This window comes from Lepisosteus platostomus, chromosome 1 (assembly GCF_059453375.1).
Source record: "Lepisosteus platostomus isolate fLepPlt1 chromosome 1, fLepPlt1.hap1, whole genome shotgun sequence".
Classification (NCBI taxonomy): domain Eukaryota; kingdom Metazoa; phylum Chordata; class Actinopteri; order Semionotiformes; family Lepisosteidae; genus Lepisosteus; species Lepisosteus platostomus.
Window position 1 is genome coordinate 11,258,951 of NC_142611.1, and position 22,296 is coordinate 11,281,246.

The following is a 22,296-nucleotide window of genomic DNA, read 5'->3' on the forward strand; positions in this document are numbered from 1 at the left end:
ACTAGACCTCTGTTAAAATATTGCTCAAGGCCTGTTTTGGAGAGCTTGCAGGTATTCTCTCTCAGAGCTCATATCTTCTGCTCTTATAAACATTTGCTGCATTATACCAAAGTATAGCAAAGCAGAGAAAAGAACGATTCAATCACAGTAAAGACAGAACAGAGAGATGTGGGAAGTAATGATTCAACCATGTGATGATCTTTTACACATTGTACTGAATGTCTGTAAGTATTACTTATAGTGCCAGAAAGTATTACCGCTGTCCAAGAAGCAGCATCTCCTGTACTCGTTTGAATTGTTGCCAAACAGGCAGTTCTAGGTGAATTGTCATACTATCATGGCTCTTGTCTGCTGTACGCTTGCATACGGGCTGTTGAAAGCATGAGGCTGTGAGTGTTGGCGCTCAAGGATGAGGTAATATTTGCATGGAGAAGCATGGGCTCTGTGTCACATTGGGGTACCAGTTGTTCCACCCTGTTTTACAGTTTTATACAATCCGTGAGTTCACAGAACTGTTCTGCTAGTAGCAGTCTTGAATTTAACCCTGAACGTGATAGTCTGCCATAGAAATCTAAATTTGGAAATGCTCAAAGCACACAGTTCCACTGGAGTGCGTCAATGTCAGGGATGTCAGCTCTGAGGTAATTATGGCAATAGTTTTTCACAATATCCTTTAATTAGAGGATTGGAATAACTTTCAAACTGTAAAAACTTAATATCACAGTGTTGGATTCGTGCATTGTTTCATAATTGTAATCAAATGTCTCACAGCTTTCCAGATCGCTTGATGAATTTACTGTGTTCCACTGAACACAGTGTGTTGTGCATTAAGAAATGATTCCTGGACTTCAATACATTCTGCATTGTCAAAGGGAACTTTCCAGGACTCATCCCTTGCAGTTTTCGTTCCTGTTGAGCTCTCAAATGATTTGTTTAAAACCTTGACATTGGTAATCGATTCCTAAATAGTCTGAGAGATTAAAAACATCTGGAGGTTTCATGTTAAAAGATCTTACTAACATTTAGTTCAATTAAAGCTTCAGCTAACTTGCTAAGAGCTATTCTGGGGATTAAGACACGAAGGGTTGAGAACCAGGGCTGGAAAACGTGAACATAGTAGCTCGCTCTCGGAGTACCATCAGCCCAAATATGTATTGAAGCTGCAGGCAGGAGTTTGTTTCCAGAAAGATCTGTATCCTTGGCGGGGGGATTATTAGAGACCTGTGCCGTGGTGCCTGAAGTCCAGGGAGTTCCAGGTGCAGTTTGGACCATAGTTCGTTTTCCTTGTCTTTGTGCCCCCTTGTACAGGAGAAGTACCAGCGTGAGCAGGAGAAGCTGAAGCAGGAGTGGGAGAAGGCCCAGAGAGAAGTGGAGGAGGAGGGGCGCAAATACCACGAGGAGGTGTGCCAGTCTTTCCACGTTTTTATATCGGAACACAGTGCTGCAAGACGGGAGAACGTTGAACGTTGACCCTCTGAAGCATGCTGGGCAGAGACAGGGGCTCTCTTCAGAGCGAGGAGAAATTAGTCAAGTTGTTAAATTCCTGGAACTCTTAAGCTACGATTGCTTGAATTACTTAATTCAATCAACACAATTTGACTTATTTCTTTAAGGTTGACAGTTTATTGGGCTAAATTAGTGAAGGCCATTAGCAGAGCTGAAGATTGACAATACTTAACTTTTACTGTGCCCTGATTCTGTACTGACAGGAAACTACCCAATGGGCTAAGATTGGCCAAGTGGCCTGCTCTCGTTTATAACCTTTTAAATTGTTTTATGTTTGAGGAGTCTAAATGAGGCACTAGAGGGCACTGTTTACTTTAGAGTCTGGGCTCATTGTGAAACATAGCATTGTTAGAGGGCTCACTGTCTCAACAGATGCATTAGGAAAATATGTGAAACAGATTGCCGTCTTCTAAAGGCTTTTAAGGACCCTGATAGAAGACCTATATTTGCCTGTCATAAAATTGAATGTGGTAGGCAGATATTTTAATATCTGCACAGAAGATATTTTCAGTACTCAATTATGTTAATTTTAAAATTGCCCTAAGAATACATTAAGGCAGTTTCCTTGTGAATCCTGCTTCAATGCCTATATTGCAAATACAGAAACAGCAGTTTAGGATTTAATACCCATTTTCTTTTCCTGCTCCACGAGACATGTCTACATGTCTCAGACTGATTATTCTTAGCTCTCTTCAGCTTTTGAAATGTAGGGCAGAGTTAGATATTAGAAATGGCCCTGTACTATACAGTATACTGTGTCTCATAACTGCCAGAGCTGAATTAGGTCTGGTCATATGGATACAATCTGGACTTGTCTATGGATGTGTTTAAGTGAAATTATGGACATAAATAATTTAGTCTCGCCTTCTTTTTTAAGCAGGAGTCTTAAACCTGCATCTGTAATTGAGTCATAACTGTATTTTAAAATCATTTCAGTAATTTGATTATTAATTATCCATTTAATATATCAATTTTGATTTGATTTTTCTTTAGAGGTTTTTAAAGTTTTTTACTGAGGGTGAAGGTAGATTTTTAAGTTTGGTGGCGATATTTAACTGTTTTCTAAAATGATCTCATACACCTTATAATAATTAATAATAACATTTCCCCATTACCTATATAGCACTTTGAGTGGAGTTCTTTTCCTTCTTTTGTCCAGAAAAGTGCTATAACAGAGTGATGAAGCCAAATCATAGATGGGCATTATTAGGAGGCCAATGATTGGTAAAGGCCAATGGGAAATTAGGCCAGGTCGCCGAGGTAACACCCCTACCCTTTTCGAGAAACGTCCTGGAATTTTTAATGACCACAGAGACTCAGGACCTCGGTTTTACATCTCATCCGAAGGACAGCGCGGTTTTACAGTACAGTGTCCCCATCACTATACTGGGGCATTAGGAATCACATGGACCGCAGGGTGAGCGCCCCCTACTGGCGCCACTAACACCTCTTCCAGCAGCAACCTTAGTTTTTCCCAGGAGGTCTCCCATCCAGGAACTGGCCAGGCTCACACCTGCTGAGCTTTGGTGGGCTGCCAGTTGTGAGTTGCAGGGTGATATGGCTGCTTATGAGATGGTTTCAGCAGAAAAAAGCAGACCGTGACTGATGAGAGCTGGAAGTGGGGAAATGCTTGTTTAAGAGACGTACTACTTCACCACTACCACCTCCATGGTGAATCATTGAAGAGGTGGTCACAGACGCACTGGTGTCGAAATAGACATCAATTACCCAGCCCAGTGCTGGTCTTTCCTGAGCAGATTCCTCTCGTCCCACTACAGGAACTAAAGATTCTGGAGGAGACGGTGGCCCCTTTGACCCCCCAGTTGTCCACCCTGTCACCCCCCGACTGTAGCGACCAGCCCCTCCAGCCGCTGGACCCCGAAGGGACCGCCGTGAGGTCGCTGGCCAACTGGGAGCGCAAGCAGGAGCTCCTGGAAGTCGGGAAGCCAGCCAGCCCATCGAGGGAAACCGTGTGGGAGGTAGGCGGCTGTTTGTTCTCCCAGCGTCGTGCTTGCAAGACAGCAGCTGGTCTGCTAGGATCTCTGTACGCCGGTAGCTGTTCTTTACAGCTGGGCTGTAGATCTCAAGCTTGGCACCCAGAGAAGAACTTTCTCCTCTCCTCATGGGCTCTACAGTTCTGAGCATTTTACAGCTTTTGCTAACTGAAAAAAGTGCATTACCCTTTTGAAAAGAAATGGAACAGGAATCAAAGGAATGCATTGGGTTGCTGAAGTTTACTGTAGAAAAGGGTGAGGTTTTGCTTGTAGGTAGTATGATCTTCAAAGATGAAATGAGAAACTCTGAAACTGGCTACTTATGGAAAGACTTGAGTGTTTAAAACATGGTTGGCACACAGCACTCGTCCTTTTTGATCTAGATAGGATCAGCCCATCATTACATTTTTTACCTCTGAGAAATCAAGCGCCTACACTCTGAAACACTGTGAACTGCCCACCTATGGAGATTTTGAATAGCAGCTGTATACATTTTACATTAGTCATTGAGCTCATTAGCATCATTATCGTCATCATTCCTATCCACAAAAACCCTCATTTTGAATACCAGCTCTAATCCAGTGATGTCTGACCACAGATGCTCTCTGTATCGTTGCACTTTGCAGTTGCCGCCATGCTTGTGTCTCTTTTAGCAGAAGGCCAAGGAAGAAGAGACTGAGAAGGGTGAAAAACAAAGGGACAGTGGGCGCCAGAATAACGTCGGGAAAGAACAGAAGCCCGAGGCTCCTGCGACAAAGCCAGAAAGGTGTGTGTGCTTATCACAATATGAGCTCTGATTCTGCTTACTGGCTTCAGTTATAAGGTCCTACTATTGTGATTTTACATTGCAGGGCTAGAGTGGGCAGTCCTGTAGCTCTAGTGTCAGTGGGTTTACTTCAAAGCTGGGAAGATGTATAATTGGTCGCATTAAGCCAGTAGTGAGCCGATTTGAGGTGGTTAAGAGCCATATTGGATTGAAAAGATGCAGGCCAACACATCTGCCCTCCAGGACCAGGAATTTGAGCCCCCTGCGGTACACAGTGAGACAACCCAGACTAAAGGAAAGCAAAAACCATGAAAATCTGACCAGAAGGAGGCCGAGGTGTGCCACCCATGAAACCAACCAAAACCCCATTCTCAACCTGCAAGAAATACACAGGGAAACGCAGCAGAAAGTCTGAATTGGTCGATAATCCCCATCTGGACATGTTCATTGGCTCTGATAGACAACAGTAGTAAAAAGCAACTAAAGATCCTTTGTCAAGCTTATCTCAGTGTCCAAAATTTAAAAGACCTCTTTAATGTATTAATAATTTGACAGAATTTTGTTTTTACTGTACATGTAATGCGAGACTAATTGCTAATACTTGATTTCAATAAGGAGAGTTGTCCACAATCTGGCTATAAAGGAGTTATTTTGTTATGATCTGGTCTTTTATCATTTGTTATCATCGTGTTGAAATCTGACACATCTGCTCACTCCTTATTTTGGATTTCATTTTTCCTCTCGTTCTTTGCAGGTACACTGTACGTTTGCTTGCCTTGACTTTCGGGGAAGTTTCGGCACAGGAGTGTGATTGTGCTTATATGTTTCTTTTCCTTCTTTTGTCTGTAGCTCACACTCCCAAAGCACCAGCACAGAAACAATCGGCAAGCCGAGTCAGGAAAACAGCCAAAGACTTTATCCAGATTCCAGTCAGTCTGCGGTGTCTGAGCTGCAGTTCACTCAGGGTGAGCCTCTCCATCACTGTGTGGGGAAGATAAGGGAACGGGGTCCTTTTGGGAGGGGGATCTCTGTTCAAAATTTCTAATCACAGAAGGAAATAAACTTCAAAACACCTGTGATGCCTCCCACGTCTACCTTTTCACAATCTGTTAGCTACAAAAGATTAGACGGAGAGACGAGGGTACCTGGGGATTCCTAAAGAGTCTCACAGATTTCCCTGTAACAAATTTACTCACAGACAGCAGGATCTCGTGAAGTCATTCAGATCTTTTTGTATAGCCACAGATCAATTTTCAGCATGTGCATGTGCAGTTTGGCCTTAACACTATCAAAGGCACAGCTTATTGTTTTGTTTTTTTTATTTGCGTTTTTTGTCCCCTTTCTTAATCACTATGTACAGCATTCATCGGTTCGGAAAGGTGTCTTATAACTAAAAGTTATCATCACTGTAGTCCTTCACAATCTGCTTTCTAAACCCATTCAACCCTCTTTTCTCTCTGGGTGAATGGAAATGAGCCAACCCCCTGCTCTGTAAACAGAACAGTTTATTCTGAATTGAAGCTTCAAGACTAACATTTCGTCTTTCCTCCCCAGAAGCTTCATGGAGCAGTAAGCAGACGTTAACCAAACAGCCAGAGGACACGTGGAAGAAGACTGCATCCTTGGACCGGAACTGGAACCAGCAGACAATGACAGGAGGCGTGAAAAGGTTGAGTTTCTTTCAAAGGTTACAGTGTTGCACAGGGTTACAGTTCTCCCGTGACTTACCTGTACACATTTTCCAGAGAAAATATACACGGTGTGCAACTCATTCAAGGAGGGTTGTTTTTTTTTTTTTTTTGCCTCATTAGGAGTCAGGATACTCGCGTATCCAAGAGGATTTAAAACCGTATGTGTATACATAAACTCTCGCTTGAGAGAGTCAATTATAGAAAAGGCAGGGAGTATCTGTTCAAGTGTCATAATTCTTCTATTGCTTTATATACATTTGGCACTACTATATTCTTTATGTATAGCTCTACAGGATAGAGGTGACTATATATTCTATAGCTACATGGTGTTGTAAGGACGTGCTTTTAGTGTTCAGCTTGTCAGTTGTATATTTCACTCGTGTCTGACTCTGTTAAACCTTCACACGACTGATGGATTGATCAGCATGGTGATTGAAGCAGCTACCAGGTCCATTGCATTCCTGGATCTTGATCGCCTGTGTGGTTTACTGCAGGCTTCCATGCTGTGTTTGCATTGACTGCCCTTTAGTTAATCACAGTTTTGTGTTTCTTAGGTCTGGATCCTTTGAAAATTTAGGATTAAATCCATCTAAGTCATCCTCATGCTCATCCAGCCCTCAGCCCCAATCACCTAACAGGTACGGAAGAGTCTCATGTGTTGCTGCAGTTCATCTGTGTGTCGTTTTCAAGCCTGGACCTGCACAGTGACTTGCTCTCTGACTGCTGGGATAATAAAACTGCTCTTTCTTCGGCTCTGAATGTATCCATTCGACTGGACACTGGATCATAGCACTACATCTGCTATGTAAATAGGTGACTGAGAAAGGTTCTTATATTTGGTTTTGGTAAAAGATGGTAAAAAACATGTAAAAGATGACTACTTTTCATTTTATTGGTCTTGCATGTTTGTTTTTTAGAAGCTGCTGAGTCGGGCTTGTCAGTTAAGTTGGTTTTTATCCATTAAAAACCAGAAATGCAGTATAAAATAGGTTATTCCATTGATGTTGACACCATTTTTACCTTGGGTATATCAAAAGGACAAGAGTATATTACCAATGAAGAATTAAAACAACTACAGGGACTAGGGTGCAAGTTTTAGTATTAGGCTTACTGAACACATGCAAATTGCATATTGGCTTTTTTCATCGCACAGTTTTGATTGTTGTGTAGCTTTATATAATATGAAAGAAAAAAAGCACACATTTATTTGTAGCAGTATTCTTATAGTTTATTAAGAAATCACTTACTTTTCAGAAAAACCTAGTGTAGGGCTGGTGTCATGAAAAGAATGGAAGTGTTTCTTATACAGTACATTATGATCAAATGATAGTTTTTTTTTAGTAATTTCCCAACATTTTCTGCACTCTTTTACCTGCACCCTGTAAAATTTGACAGTATTCAAGCTCTTAAGGTTCATCATCTTGTTTTCAATAGTGTTTTTGTTATAATTCTTATACAATATTTATGCAGAAAATAAAATGCAGCACAGGTACTAACAACCATGGAAAGAAAAGAACAACAAAGGTACACAGAAAATACAAAGTGTATAGATGCCACGGTAAAAACAATACCTGTGCTCTCATTACAATACGTTAAAAGCAAAAACACTGAAAAACATTTGATTTCAAGGTGCCTGTCCGAGCCCTGAAGACACTTACAAATAAGTACCATTTTTTTAAAATCGCTTAACATAATTATGTTCCAGTAGCTCGCTGGGGTTCTTCCTGTAGTTTTCCAAAATTAGCATTAGGGCCTAGTTGAGCAGTTTTTTTTCAAAGAAGTTTTTTTCTAGAAATCGGTTTTGGTTTAGATGCAAACCAAATGTTCATGTCTTCATCCTTATATGCTTAAAAACAATTTGTCGTGCCATGCAAGTTTGCACAACCTCTGCTGATGCAGAAAAACCTGACTGCCTGCCTCTGAAATTAAGACTGATACAAAATAGCACTGCAGCATCAGTCTGAGAAGAAGATGGGGTCAAGTGATCAGCATTTTGTGTGCTCTGAAAGCAATATGGCCTGTACACATCGAGATCTTTGGTGAAATATGTTGCTCTTTCTTTGAAAGTAAGCAAATGAGAATCATAATTCTAGCACTGTAAGTGCATCCTCTGCATTGCTGGTTGAGAGGACAGAGCCTTCAGGCTAGTGTTCCAATGGATCTGAGATGCTCCTGTTTATTGTGCATAGCAGCCTCTCATTTCCATCTGCTCAGTTTGGGCCTCATTAGTTTAAGGTTTGTTTTGTACGCAGTTTTTTTTTCCTTTCTTAATCAGTACTTTTTTTGTTTTCACTATGTTGGGTTTTATAATGGGCTTTAATTTCTTTCCGTAATTTACATATTTATGGAGATCGGGGAATTACTGAAGTTATTGTTACTCATCCTCCCCCCACTCTAATCTGTTTAATTACATACCGATAGCAAGAAAGCGAATTAATTTTTTGTAGTTATCCTTGGACATTTTCTACCCGAGAGCCCATCTGCATCGTTCCTGCACACATTTTTTTTTTGTTGCTTTGTGAAAAACAAAGTGAATATATGTTTTTGAATATCTGCAGGATGTTTTCTAAATTTCCTGGAGTTGTCGTGAAACGTTTTCCACATCTCTTCCTCAATCAGAAACGTCCTTGTGATTCTCATTTCACCTCAACCGAAATGTTGTAGCTGTAATGTAAACAAGGCCGGGATCTGAAGCCAGCTCTGTTGATGGGCCCTAGAGGATCATGGGGGAACCATCTTCGCTATGTACAATCGGAGCGTAATCTGAATCTGCTCGTTCTTGCCAGGTCTGTCAGCGGGAAGAAGCTGTGCTCCAGCTGTGGACACCCTCTCGGCAAAGGTGCTGCCATGATCATTGAAACCCTCAGCCTCTACTTCCACATCCAGTGTTTCAAGGTCAGTCATCTCTGTGACGGCTAGTCTGACCCCATTCCCAGCCAACCTGAGCCAGGTTGTTCACATAACTGTAGCCTGGGCATCACCTCACCAAACCCCTTAATACTGCTTTTCTGTAGCTCGACATACAGTCGGCAAACGTCTTCACCCCCCTACCAATATCAGGACAGGTCCAGACCGTTTTTATTTAAAACTGTAAAGAGAAGGTTGGGGCACAGATATGTGAAGGAACGTAAATATCAGCAAAAAAAAGAGGATTTAAGAAATGAAAAATACTCATTAAGTATTTAAGTCCAAGTCAAAATTAGTCTTAAGTCCATATGTCATGGAAATGCCTTGCAAATGTCAGCAGTTACTGCTGTTAGGTTTTGGGATAGGTCTCTACCAGCTTTGTGCACTGCCCATTTCTTCCTGACAAAATGCGTCCAGTTCTTACAGGCTCATCGGGAGTTGTTGATGGACTGCAATCTCCAGTCTCCTCATTTATTTTCACTCAGGACTTAGATTGGGCCTCTTGAGAACATGAGCACTCTTTTTGTCAAACCATTCCAGTAGCTTTCAGTTTGTGCTTTGGGTCTCTGGCTGTAAAGTTTCAATTTTTAGTTGCAGATTGCTTGGTGACTCATGCAGGTTGTCCTAGGATTCCCCTGTGCTTTGTTTGGTAATCAGTCAACTCCAGATGCTTTTCATCTCTAGGTCCCTGCTGATTAATAGCTGACATTCATGTTTTTTGTAGCTTTACTGGTTTGTAGAAGTGTGGATTCTAACTATAAAGCCCTATTTGAAGGCGTTCCAACTGTATGCTAAGACGTCAACAAAATGTGAAAACCTTGCAGAGTGGGGATGAATAATTTTCCAAAGCACAGTAAGGTGTTTCAAACTCTGCATTTTATTCTAGAAAATATAACCCTTTAGCTCAGACTGATTTTGGTTTTTCAGGTTTGTTTTATACATCAAAAACATTTTTGACTGTTAAGGGGGAGGGAGCACTTTTGGGGTGTTAAGGCTTTGTCAAAAGTCTTGTTGATTTTTTTATTTTACATTGTCACATTGCAGGTCAACCTGAGACAATCAGAAATTGCTAAGCTCTTTTTTTTTTTTACAGTTGTGGGGTAAATTGTTGGCACCCATGTATCTTACATTAGCTGAACAAAGTTCCGCTGTGTTTTCATCAACTCAGAAGAGTTGAGCAATTCTATCAGGCCTCCTGGAAGCAGCTAACTCTCTTTAGCAACTCCGTTCTGATCTCCTCTCCCTTAGTGTGGCATCTGCAAGGGGCAGCTGGGAGACACAACCACAGGAACGGACGTGCGGATCCGTAATGGACTCCTGAACTGCAACGAGTGCTACATCCGATCCCGCAGTGAGTGCACACCTCCCCTTCAGCGTGGTCTGCGCTGTGCAGAGCCCGAACTGGCTTCTTATAGCTCTGCCTAGATCTTTGTCCAGAACTATTCCATTCATCTTTGCCATCAAAGTCAATTAGTTAAAGGTCGATTAATTGAAAATAGTTCCAGCTGGACTGGAGTCCTCCAATGAAAGGGGAAGTAAAGGCATAGGTTGGCTCGTTTACCACTAATCTCCTTTGTCATTGGAGAGTCATATTCTGCTACCAAGAGTAGTGCTTGTTAGCACTATAACCTCACTCTTTTGTTTCCTGGGTTTGCACGTTGCCTGTGCCTGCACTGGTGGTCACCTGTCATCCAAAAATATGCTAGCTAGGTTGATTGGGGTCTCTTATTTTCCCCTATACAATAGGTGTGTGACCACTGCATTAGACTGATATCCCAGCTCAGGGTAGTTCTGTCTTGCCTGCTATATTTCCAGAATAGGCTCTGTGTTGCTGCAGTCCTTACCAGCATTAAGAAGTTTTCTTGTTGAACCATTTAAACTCTTCAGCCACGCCTCATACATACACACTCTCCTTCCTCTGCTGTAAATTTTGTGTGAGGGGGGAGTCGTCATTGCAGAATATGAACCATAAGCCTTCCTATAAAAGATGAGGTATAATTCCTCTCGATGCTGCATACTTACTCTATGTCCTTTATTTCAGCCAGTTACTTTAAAATGATGCTGGGAAGGCGTTTATTCAGCTGCCTGTTGATTGGTGATTTTAATGTCTTCTTTCTTGTTCTGCTTTCAGCAGCTGGGCAGCCAACAACTTTGTGATGCACCTAACAATCCCAAATTGCGATATCGGTTAAAGAATGCTTCATTGGTCGACACCTGCTTGTCCAGACTGTGTCCAGTAACAGGACGCCTTGCGAGGAGTGTCCTCTGTGAAGAACCTCATTGTATCATCTGGACATTCAGTTTCACACGGGGGATAAAAGGCTTCAAAACAGAGCTTCCAGTGAAAAGATGTTTGGTTTTCCCTCTACCCATCCAACGATAAATTAGCTGGCTGTTCATTTTACATTTCTCTTCTGCTGATTCCCCACTGAACAACACTTTTTCACAACAGTTTTTTTTTAAAGAAATGCCCGTTTCTAGAGTCGGCCTTCATGGTTTTTGCTGTATATATGCCGGAACCCACCAATGCAATAACTACGTAACTCCACCAAACATCCGTAAATATATGTGCAGTTTTAAAAGACTGATCATTCTTAATCGTGATAAACTGACTAAGAAATGGAGCAAAAAAAAAAAGAAGAAATTGGTTAACAAGTAACGTGACTGGGAGAGCACTTTCACTGGCATTTTAATCCCGATTTGCATATCCTGGAGTGAAGCGATATGATTTACAGAAGCAATCAAGATGTTTTGTGTCCACTGACTGTTCAGCCTAATTACTGCACCTTAACTTAAAGCTCTTGGCATGGGTGTTCTCTTCCATTCTGGAGACCAGGCGGTGTGATCCTCACAACTTGACTCCAGCAAACCTGAAGCATCCTGTTGGATCCATAGGACTGAGACTTAAAACTAATAGTGGCTAAAGTGACTGACATTTCAGTATTTCAGTATATAACTGGAACATACTAACCAGAGCAAGGGTAAGCAAGTAATACAATTAGGCTTTTTCAGACAGATGGAGTGAAGAAAATGTCTTTTGAACCCCTACCCACTGATCAAGCATTTAACAAGAAAAGCAAACAAACTATTTGAGGGAAGGGGGTTTGTGTCGATATAACCATGCAATGCCTTAATTCTCCTCTTTTACTGCAGCCGCAGTCCTGCGTTTTACTTCATGAAATTAAGCAGTTTTGATTTAGCGCGCAACTGTGGCATTTACCATTTACAGAACCTGAGAACGTGAGGAATCATGTGACACTTCCCCCCCCAATATCAGAACCCAGTTAATCTCTTTTTCTGGAATAAGTTTGCTTGTGAACCTGGTTTGTTATTAGTAATCTGCCTTAAAAGCGTTTTGCAAAGGCAGCTCACACATGGTTTGGGTTAATATTTAGAACAGACAGTTATTCCTCCACAGTTGTTTTTCTGTGTCAAACCTAGCTGAAAGGCTTGTTTTTGTTTTCTGTGTTCAGACAATAGATTATAACTAAGTTAGCCGTATTTGATCTAAGCCTTAGGGGCTGCGCATGTTAGCTGGTGGCTTCTGCAGAAATAATCCTGTATAGGTTTTTGTATGTTGATCCAAAACTGGTTTATTTTTCTTTTCGGTTAGAAACTCATGCATACTTGATCTTGATGTCATTGCATTGAACCTGTGCCTTAGAAACAAGTGGTTGCACGTTGTCAAATGGTTGAGTCTCTCAGGTGATTCCAAAGATGTCATCCTCTTAGCACCCGAGAACTAAAGGCTTCTCTCTTGAAGCATAAGGGCCTAGAAGGAGTTGTGTTTTCTGGAAGGCTCCAGATGGATTGGGAGGATTTTGCTGAAGGAAAGGTTCACTCTTGTATTTTTGTACGGATAGTTTTTGCTTTCCTTTTACAACTTCAGCGTTTTTCTTCCCAGCACAGAGCCTTCAGAGCCGACCCGCAGTGGCTATTTTCAGACGGAAGTGTTTGTATCTATACGCTTAAAAGGTCTTTTGTACCACTTTGTCACATGGAAAAGATATGTACAATTAAGAGTGCGTCCTATGTTCGCCCTGTAGCCTTTTTTTTTTAAACCGCAAGATGCTTCCTGCTGTTGTCCTTAAGTGGGTGAGTGTGCATATATGTTATTAAATCAGAAGCACAGCTTCACCAGCATAAAACCTCCTAGTCCATAAACTGTTTAGTTCCCCAGACGGAACACAGTTTAGCACTTTGGTGCTCACAGCTGCCAATTTATTCCACCCTCTCCCTGCGCCAGCTCTTTTTGACATGGCTCAGGTGAGGCTGCTTTTCTAAGCTATGCCCGTTCTCCAGAAATATGATATTGGCAGTTGTCTTCGAATTTAGCCCTAAATTGACGCAGCTTGCAGTTACGACACATTCAGTTTATTTAGCTATACACAGTTTGTTTTGACAAATATGCAGTATTCCTAAACTACAGTACCGGTCTGTGTATCGTTATGTTTGCTTAGGTCGAACACAGGTGTGAGTTGAGTGTGTGGGAGGGGCCTGCTGACATACAACACGGTGAAATGTCTTTGGGTGGGGTGTGACCGAGGAAGTGAAAAATGAAACGGAATGATACTTGTGTTTAAGTTCTATATTTATTGTGATATTCCTCTGAGAGAAAAAAAAGAACATTAATAGATTGAAGAAATGTTTAAATGCAGTGGCTTTTATAGCAAATGTATGTTTATAAATAAAATGTTTAAAATTGTTGTGTTTATAATTATTTGAAACCATACCACCCTTTTTTAATTTTTGTTTTCAGCGTGACGTTTATACAAATTTAGGGTATAAGATCTGCTTTGAAAATGCGCGGAATAAGGTGGGCGTGGGAATATCGCCATTTCCCGTAGCATGTTCATGAACGAAAACAAATGCGTTAGAATGTGGGGTTGGTTAACTCTACAGGACTTTTGGGTAGCGGTGATCAAGGTCGAGGCTATTTGTACCTCTGGTCCATCAGCGCATTGAAGCGACACGCCTGCGCCTTTAAAAAAACAGGGGTATTTTATATGCAACAAACGCATCCATTTACATGTTCCTAGCGGGCGGTCCAGCTCCGGATGTGCCGTAGAGGAACACCTACAGTAAGTATAGGTGCAGGTACACAGGTTTGCCACCGGTGGTGTATGCGAGGCTACTCTTAATGTCAATTCAGATTGACACAAAACAACAGAAGTAAATATTTTTCTATAGTGCTGGTCAGACTGAAAAGCACGGGAAAGGTCCCCGGCGGATGGTTTTGTTCGTACGATAACGCTCTCCCATATACAGTAATTGGACAGCACTGAGTCTGCCTAAATGAAATTGAAAACTATTGAATAGAAATAGTAACAGACCTACAGTAGAGTCAGTATCTGCACTTTCAAAGCACTCTTACGAGAATTATAGCTACAGTATGGCTATTTCCCTTTGAGGTGGAATGCAAACTTTTGTCACGTACTTCTTTAAGTGTACTATGAAGGCTAGAGATTTTTGCTGGGTTCAAAGATGCGTTCTTTAAAAAGAAACTTCTCCCCAATAAAGCGAATAGTTCAGGTTTGACAGGATTTTAGCAAGATATAGGCAGATATTAATAGAATCTGTATCAGCTTTGTAACCGCTGTGTTAGTAGTCATGTAGTAATGATTTAAACTACGACTTGTTTCGGGTTAATCGTGTCGCTCGTTTAAAGTGCTCTGTCCAAGGTTCTGAAATATATCTGCCTAAAAAACTCTCTTCAATTTACAAGACCTCCAAGGTATTGTTCCGATGTCCGGTAGATGTAAAATTGTTTTCAACACTGTATTTAGTCATGTCTCGAGTCTGATTGTGGGTCTACTTTTTTAATACTCAAATGTAAAAATTAATACTGCACAGCGTTGACGCGGTTATGAGCGATAGCCCGAAGAGGGCACCCTAGTGTAAAGCAGTCTTAAAAGGATATTTAGAAATGTCGAACTTAAATAATAGAAAATAAACCATTTTTAGAATGATTTTACATTTGATCATTTGATGCAAATTGCCTATTTCATATGCTTCATTTTATTAAATAAGCTAAACTAGATATGTTTCCAGGGGAAAAAAAAGATGAATGGAATTCGCTAACACCTAGGCAATATAATTTTGTATTTAGTATAGGTCTATCTATTGAGTAAAAAAGTGCTTTCAGGCTACATTGATTTCTATCCCGTGGAGAATTATTACATTTTGCGTTAAGAGAACAGCGAAAGAGACTTAATGATCTTATTGCTTTGTTGATATGGGTAACTGAATGAAACATATCTAATTGAAGGTCATGTCTATAATCTATAAACCTTGGGTTTGGGGCAATATTTAATATATATATAATATGTAATATATAATAATATTTACTTAATGGCAATATTTTCTTCTTGAAAATGCACCTTGGTTTTACAGGTGTGGTTATGAAACCCAATATTAAGCACAATAGTTTTAAAAGTTATGTATTATTTAAAAGGTTCATATATAATACTATAAATACAAAAGCTTTTATATAAAGATTGACGTACAAGAATTAAGGATTAAGAGAGCATGTTATTTCCTTTGAAATAATGCAGTATTTCGCTTTCACGAAAGCATAACTATAGTCGATTATATCATCGATAAATATTCGATTTGGAATAAAGAATTTGTTTTCTGTCCGTTTCAGCTAACGAATGATGTTTTACTTGACACTTAAAAACAATGGTCTCTACAAGGAAATAATTTTAGGCAAAGTTTGAGCTATTTTTAAATTGTGTACTTCGTTGAAAATTGTCGGTTAAAATTTAAGTTTGTTGTTAATATGAGCTGTCAGTATTTTTTTCAATTGTTTTGTTTTACATAAATTTGTTTTTACGTCTTCGTGTTCTTGACGACTCAATCACAATGGATTGTACTATGAAAAATTATGATGGGTAGGGTATTGTTTTTCCATGAAAGTTAAGAAATATTAATGAATAGTAATTGTGTTTTATTTTACATAAAATATTCCAGAACAGGCGAATGACCAAATTGTACAAAGACAAAATTAATTTATTGTAATGAATTGTTTACTTAAGGTACCTTATTTAATTTTAAATATCGAATAGAAGATATGGATAGGGAGATAATGGTGGCTGTATAAAGTATTCCGACATTTTTGTAAATAAAGGGGCTTTTAATAGCGTCTTTTAGCTGTGAAATTGTGGGGTATTAAATTCTAGTGTGGTTTCTGACTGGCAGAATGGAAAATTTTGGTGTTTAGGTCGATTTCTTTAAATTTCAGATTGTGAAGGAACATATCACGACAAACTGACAGCGACCCTTCACCGCAGGGCTCGACAGAAAATACACTTCGTGTTACTTTGCTGATCATTTTATTATTAACAACCAAGTTAATGGTACACTTCTGGAAAACTATATGCACATGTAGAAATATTTCCTTTTTAAATATAAGCATTCATTATACCTACATATAAATAATTTTCAAATCCTGAACAAAACATGAGATTATGTTCACCAAAAAAAGAACAAAACGCGAGAAGTCGACAGAAAATGAAGAGTAACATGCGAATGATAAAAATAAATACCATGTTTGAGTCCGATTTGCTTCAAAAGAAATGAACCCGTGATGACCTGTAAAATTTCATAAAGACTCTCCATAAACTACGAGGGTAAACATTTTCTAGGATCAACTATAGTAGACAATTTTATACTTATATTAACACTATACAATCGAGTCACACAACACAGCTGTAGAAAGACACACAAAAACGTTTACGTATTCCTGTCAGTAGTGACATTTTTTTTCTTTGTGCCTTTGGGAAAATAAAAATAACAGTAATAAAATAAAAGTTTTCAAAAAACCGTGAAACGGTGGATATTTTACACATGTTCTACCGGACAGATTGTGGCTACGTGTTACGTTACAAAATAAGCAATCCCATTGAAATAAAGGACTTTTGCACTTCCGACGTCAGCTTTTGCGGTTGTCCCGTCTTTTTGATGAAAGTTCTCCAAATGCCATATTACAGGGAGATGTCGACAACCATGAAAAACGCAAATCTAAATGAATAAAAACCATGTTCTATTTTACAGATGTATAAAAAACTATCAAGAAACAATCTGGCACCAGTAAATAGATCACCGTGTCACAGCCAATATTCCTAACAAAATCAACACAAGTGCTGGCGTTAACCTCACCCCGTCCCCCCAAGAAAAAGTCTCTTCTACACGAAGTCTAATGTCAGCCAGGTCACTGGTTCGCTTCACTGTAGTTCATAACCAGTTTCTTTTCTGAACTGAAGCATAGTGTCTGCCGCTGACATTCGTGCCAGCCCGTTAACGGGTCTTCCTGATGCTAAAGTTTCCCTTTTTAAAAAACAAAAGAGGAAGAGCTCCCGGATTTTGGCATATCCCTCTTGCGTGGGTCACTTAGTCGACAGGTACAATGATACGTGGTGTGTAAAACGTTCGCGTAGCTCATTCAGAACATGCTGCTTTTTACTAAAGTAGCTTTGGTTCCGTTCGGTCTTTGAAGAGACGACAGTACGCTGGCGAACGGTCCCCCTAACGAGTCAGGAATGGAGGTGATTGTGCCCGGGGCGGACGCCCAGCCCTGACCGGGAGCTCCCCCGCCCAGGCCAGCTGCTCCGGAAGATTTAACTTGTTCGACTGCCCCGTTGCCCCCGGTATTTCCCTGTCCCCCAGTCGGACTGGGCCCTCCACAGCTAGGGGTGGGATTGGGGTTGGGGCCAGGACCTCCTGTGCTGTCGGGGTCGGTCGCTTTTGGCTCTTTGCTCTCGTCTTCCCTGGAGTCGGATTTCTTGCCCGAGGAACCGTTTTTGGCGGCGGCGGCGGCCGCAGCTGCTGCCCGCTCCTGTTTGCGGAACTTGGCGCGACGGTTCTGGAACCAAACCTGACGGAGCGAGAGAGGGGAGAAGGAGGAAGGAGAGGAGAAGTGAGATTCACATTTACAAATTCACAAGCAACAAGCAATGCCATCGATATCTTCTTCTGACTGAAAAAGGGACCCGTTTGGCGAAAGTGAAAGCAACATGACCGTGCCACCACCTTGATGAATGGTGAATGATCAGATTTAATTGATAAATACCACGCCAAGAATTTTGTTAAATATGATGACAATACCTTACAATAAGCGTTAATGAATTGTTTAATTATTTTGGATTAAACAGTCATAATAAGTAATGTAAGTCCTAATAATAATGAAACCCCATCTCAAACACAAGGCTCTATTTTTTTTTTCCTGGCAATCGTCTGAAAGAAAGGTATTTGAAGATGTCCCATTGAACACTTGCATTTCCATTAATTTTATAATTACGGCCCAAATGAGTGAGGATATTTACAAGAAACAAGAAGCTAAAATCAAAGTGGGAGTAGCCCGATGATTTGTTGCTAACGCAAAAAGAATAAAAAAAATGTAATTTTCTTAGTCCACGCAAACTATGTCCAAATGTTGAGAGGCAAGGTGAGATTCGTTTTCATGCGGTATGATATATGGTTAATCGCATAAAATGACCACTACTACCACCACCATCAGAACCACAACAATAACCACAACCAACAACTTGGTATCACGTTTATGCCTCCGTCATTTGACATTCTGGAAGAGTACTCCCGAACACCACTGTATTACAAGCATAACAACAAAAAGAAGAGCTGTGATAAAATATCTCTTATACTAACATTGTATTAGTTCCGATGGATCAATAAGTTAAAGACACATATTCGGGGGAAATTAAGGGTTAACTGCACAAACTGTGACAAGAGCGTGTAAAGGAATGTTTTAAAGATAATGGTATCGAATACCATTACTTTATTATTATTATTATTATTATTATTATTATTATTATTATTATTATTATTATTATTATGCGTTACGCCCTTATCCAAGGCGGCTTACTATATAAAAGGTTTACATTAAATAATTCATTTACATTTTTTGACATCATTAACATCAATGGTTTTCATTGCAAGCTGAGCAAACCATGAGCGTTCGCCTAATGTTAAAAAACAAATCGCACACCGGCTTCCTCGTTACCCCACTATGCAGCCCAGGGAGAACAAACCTGGACTCGAGCTTCCGTGAGGTCAATTTTCAGCGCCAGCTCCTCTCTGGTGTAGATGTCAGGGTAGTGGGTCTCGGCAAAAACTCTCTCCAGCTCCTTCAGCTGAGCGCTGGTGAAAGTAGTTCGGATGCGCCTCTGCTTTCTCTTCTCGTTTAAGCCTCCGTGGTCAGTGAAGAGCTTGTAGGGAACTGAAGAAGAATTGAAATAAACTGAAAGTTAAGAATAATAACAATTAAGGAGTTGCTGATATGGTCAACATAACGCCTAAAATGTCTGAAATGTTTGGAAGAAAAGGTCACTTTGAAAATGAAACCAAACACCCAGTTCAAGAAAGACTACCACAGGAAGATGGTTTAAATGTGATCATGCGGTACACCTGCAGTATGAATTCCAGGTTTTAGAAAAAAAAAGAATGAAAATCTAACCTTTTTTTAAAAAAAAAAATGTTACATTAGAAGAAAACACCGTTGCAAATGAACGTAGTCTTTCAGTAAAGGTATTTTCTGAGCATCGCGTTTCTTCGAACAACCTTTTTAAATCGGATTTTATTCCTTCTTCTGTAGATGCTCTGCATACATCTCACCACCTTGATGAATCAATTAAGTATACTGTATCATATAGTTGTTTCTTCAGAATTTGTTCCTAAAAAAGTTTGCAAATCGGTAATAATATTCGTCATCGTTTTCGGTCGTTGCTTCTGTAACTTAAAAGCAGTGCCAATAATGAGCCTTAGTCTTTGGTTATTTAATTATTTTCTAAGCTTTACGTCTCATCGCAAAGTAAATAAATTATGCCTATCATTTTGGCAGCTTAAGATAATTTTGTTGGCGGTTCGGGTGTGACTAGGATAGTGTAACCCTGTAACTGAATTACCTCTTGCCTGCAATCGCTTCTAACGTGATAAATTCTTTCATTTGTGTAAGCAAATTTCGTTTGGTAAATACTAAACACATTTCCATTTTCAAATGTAATCAAGGCTTCCTATATACCGGCGAAGACGCTCGACTGCACCCAAGAAGGCTGGAGACTCTTACCTGCTGCGTACGGGCTGCTCTGGTGGTCTCTGAGCGTCCCAAGACTACACGACCCGGGAGTGAGGGAAGGGCATCCCGAGGTAGCCCCGAAAGTGGTCCTTATAGGATTATACTGAAACCCACTGGCTTGGCTGCAGGAGCTGAAGTCCGCATAGGCTGACGCCAGGCTCGAAGTGTCCATCCCAGCCATACACGACTCGTAGGCAGAGGAATTGAGGTAAGAATACTCCATTTTATACATTGAAAAGGCTCGAGGAAACGTTGCACCAAAAGCGGAAAAAGAAAAAGGCGATGGGGAGGCGGCGGGCGAAGGTGCCGAGACGGTGAGTAGATGTGTACTGCTCAGCGCCTGATTCAAAACTGGCCTCCTTTATACGGGCAGAGCCTTGTTTTATGAAAAGCCTCCTATGAGCAGCCTTGCCTGAGGTCTCTAGAGCATATAGTCCTCATAATAAACTTGGCTCTTTCCACTTGGACAATAGCAAAGCGGTTGGTCTTATTGCTGGCGCTTTTTACATGACAATAACTCATCAGTCTATTGGGCTGGCACTGGGGGACTGAGCTGTCCAACCTCCCTATCATTGATTCCTGCATCTCTAATTAGAATTTAATACCACGCCATTACGCAGCGAGCCCCCTCCATCCTCTCTCCTAACCATCTCCTTGCCCTTTAATTCAATCACACCACTTGGAAATAATGAAAGTTGGGTGACGATTCTCCCTGATCCAATTTTCCCCAAGCTTTTAAGCCTTTTAACTGATCATATACCTTGGGCACAAATTTAGATAGTATTTTTCCCCTTCGCTTTTTTCTCTTTTTTTTCTCTCCCTTGGCTACGAGAGGAAGCTGGTGTCATAGTATAGCTTTCTTGTAAGAATGTTACACGCTCAATTTAACAACAAGCCTACCCCCCGAAGCGCGTGAAATGGCTTGAAAGCCCTGGACAGTGCTAGGACCTGGAGAGCCCTTACAATAGCATGAGAGGGCTAAGAGTTTTTTTTTCTTCTGTGTCTCTAAGAAGACTGGCCTTTTGTAAAACACCTGGCCCAGACAGGAGAAAGCACATTTTATTTTTTAGCAATATAGGCCATATTACGTCCCCTTCGTTAGCTTTATGATCACGTGAAAACATTTCGAGCAAGCGAAGCGCAAACAAGTTTTAATTTGCCATAATTTGCTCACCCACGTACGTTTTTTTTTTTAAATAAAACGTTTATCTACTCTTAATAAATGACTTCCTATACCTTCTCTGGTCTTATTTGGGACAGCTACAAACGTGAGAGCGATCCAATCTGGGCAGTGAGAGAAAAGAAAATTCTGGTGATGCCAGAAAATAAAAGAATAAAAAATTGAGACCGTCCAGAATAAATCAGTGATAGGATGAAGCGAAAACGTTATTTACTGGGTATTTGCTTTAGGAAGTTTTTAACTAGTCTGGCGATTAGAGCTTATTTGCATAGAGCGCTTGCTATAAACACATAGAGAATATTTTATATGATTTAAATGCGAAGGTAATTAGTTTTATTGCATTCATTACTCCCGTTATGTGCTCAGTAACAAGTCAGTAATTAAAGTAACAAACTCGTAAAGTCATCATTGGGGCAGTTAGGCCTGCGATATTTGCCAAGTTAAGTGGTTAATTTTGTTATGGCAACGCTGCGATCTTTTGTTGGTGTTGTCCTTGCTATCAATAGACTTTAGTGTGATTAAATTCACATCTACATTTGCTTAAAACAGTTTTATATTATTCGCTCTTGTTCGTTTCGGGAAACGGGCTTAAGACAGGAGCTTAACGGATACTACAGAAAATGACATTTGCCCATCTCGTCCGAAAAAAAGTAATACATCCGGATATTTATTTTAGCGCCTGTGTTCCTACACTGAGAAATAAATACGTTTACCTTGTTGAGATGTGCTCGAGATAATTGTTATATTTCCTGATAGTTTTATTGCTACGCCTGTTTTACTCAAGTGATAGGATAGGAGGAGAGCTCTCGGTCATTTATAACCTCTTTTTGTTCACAAGTGAATGAAAATAAATGTTCTCCATGTGACAGAGAAAAACAAATTGTCAACTCTAAACGGTTTCTTGTCTCCTGGTCCCCGGCCAGATGAAAAAAAGCGATGCAAAAACATCTGTCTGCGCTCACAGAACGTAAAGAACAGCAAAGACAGATGTGAATCCGAGAGTTATTATCCGAGGTATTCATCTCTGTTTTTACACCATGAAAATGAATACTTGGCCTAGGTTAGAATGACCTCCATTCACACCCCGGGAAAATAATCTATGGTTTTGGTGAAAGATATTTCGTTTTCTTAGCGATGTTTTGTGTGTGTGTGTGACCTGAGGT

The 22,296-nt window shown here is 40.4% G+C and overlaps 2 protein-coding genes across 19 annotated transcripts in view; one reads left to right on the plus strand and one right to left on the minus strand.

The window, feature by feature from the left end:
• Window positions 1-13,570, plus strand: part of limch1a (LIM and calponin homology domains 1a) — a 148,464-nt gene extending 134,894 nt beyond the window's left edge. For 16 of the 18 annotated variants that reach the window (XM_088623679.1, XM_088623688.1, XM_088623641.1 and 13 more), the window contains 9 exons: window positions 1,309-1,401; window positions 3,285-3,485; window positions 4,154-4,266; window positions 5,116-5,231; window positions 5,821-5,935; window positions 6,512-6,595; window positions 8,744-8,852; window positions 10,113-10,215; window positions 10,996-13,570. In XM_088623679.1, coding sequence (XP_088479805.1) covers window positions 1,309-1,401; window positions 3,285-3,485; window positions 4,154-4,266; window positions 5,116-5,231; window positions 5,821-5,935; window positions 6,512-6,595; window positions 8,744-8,852; window positions 10,113-10,215; window positions 10,996-11,021 — 960 coding nt within the window. In that variant the 3' untranslated portion in view covers window positions 11,022-13,570. The remainder of the gene's footprint in view (window positions 1-1,308; window positions 1,402-3,284; window positions 3,486-4,153; window positions 4,267-5,115; window positions 5,232-5,820; window positions 5,936-6,511; window positions 6,596-8,743; window positions 8,853-10,112; window positions 10,216-10,995) is intronic. The other 2 variants (XM_088623651.1, XM_088623609.1) reach the window with 2 other exon arrangements.
• A 2,611-nt stretch (window positions 13,571-16,181) lies between these two features.
• phox2ba (paired like homeobox 2Ba) lies at window positions 16,182-20,479 on the minus strand. The gene is made up of 3 exons (XM_088623772.1): window positions 19,945-20,479; window positions 18,911-19,098; window positions 16,182-17,739 (listed from the first exon to the last, which is right to left on the minus strand). Exons 1-3 carry the CDS (start codon window positions 20,183-20,185, stop codon window positions 17,308-17,310), a joined length of 861 nt encoding a protein of 286 aa, XP_088479898.1. The 5' UTR covers window positions 20,186-20,479; the 3' UTR covers window positions 16,182-17,307.
• Window positions 20,480-22,296: the final 1,817 nt, after the last annotated feature.

Excerpts from the sequence above, each read along its gene's own strand:
- phox2ba (XM_088623772.1), bottom strand. The coding sequence starts at position 20,185 with ATGTATAAAATGGAGTATTCTTACCTCAATTCCTCTGCCTACGAGTCG. Across the intron at positions 19,099-19,944 it reads GAGCAGCCCGTACGCAGCAG|TTCCCTACAAGCTCTTCACT; the intron begins GTAAGAGTCTCC and ends ATTCTTCTTCAG. Across the intron at positions 17,740-18,910 it reads TCACGGAAGCTCGAGTCCAG|GTTTGGTTCCAGAACCGTCG; the intron begins GTTTGTTCTCCC and ends TCGCTCCGTCAG.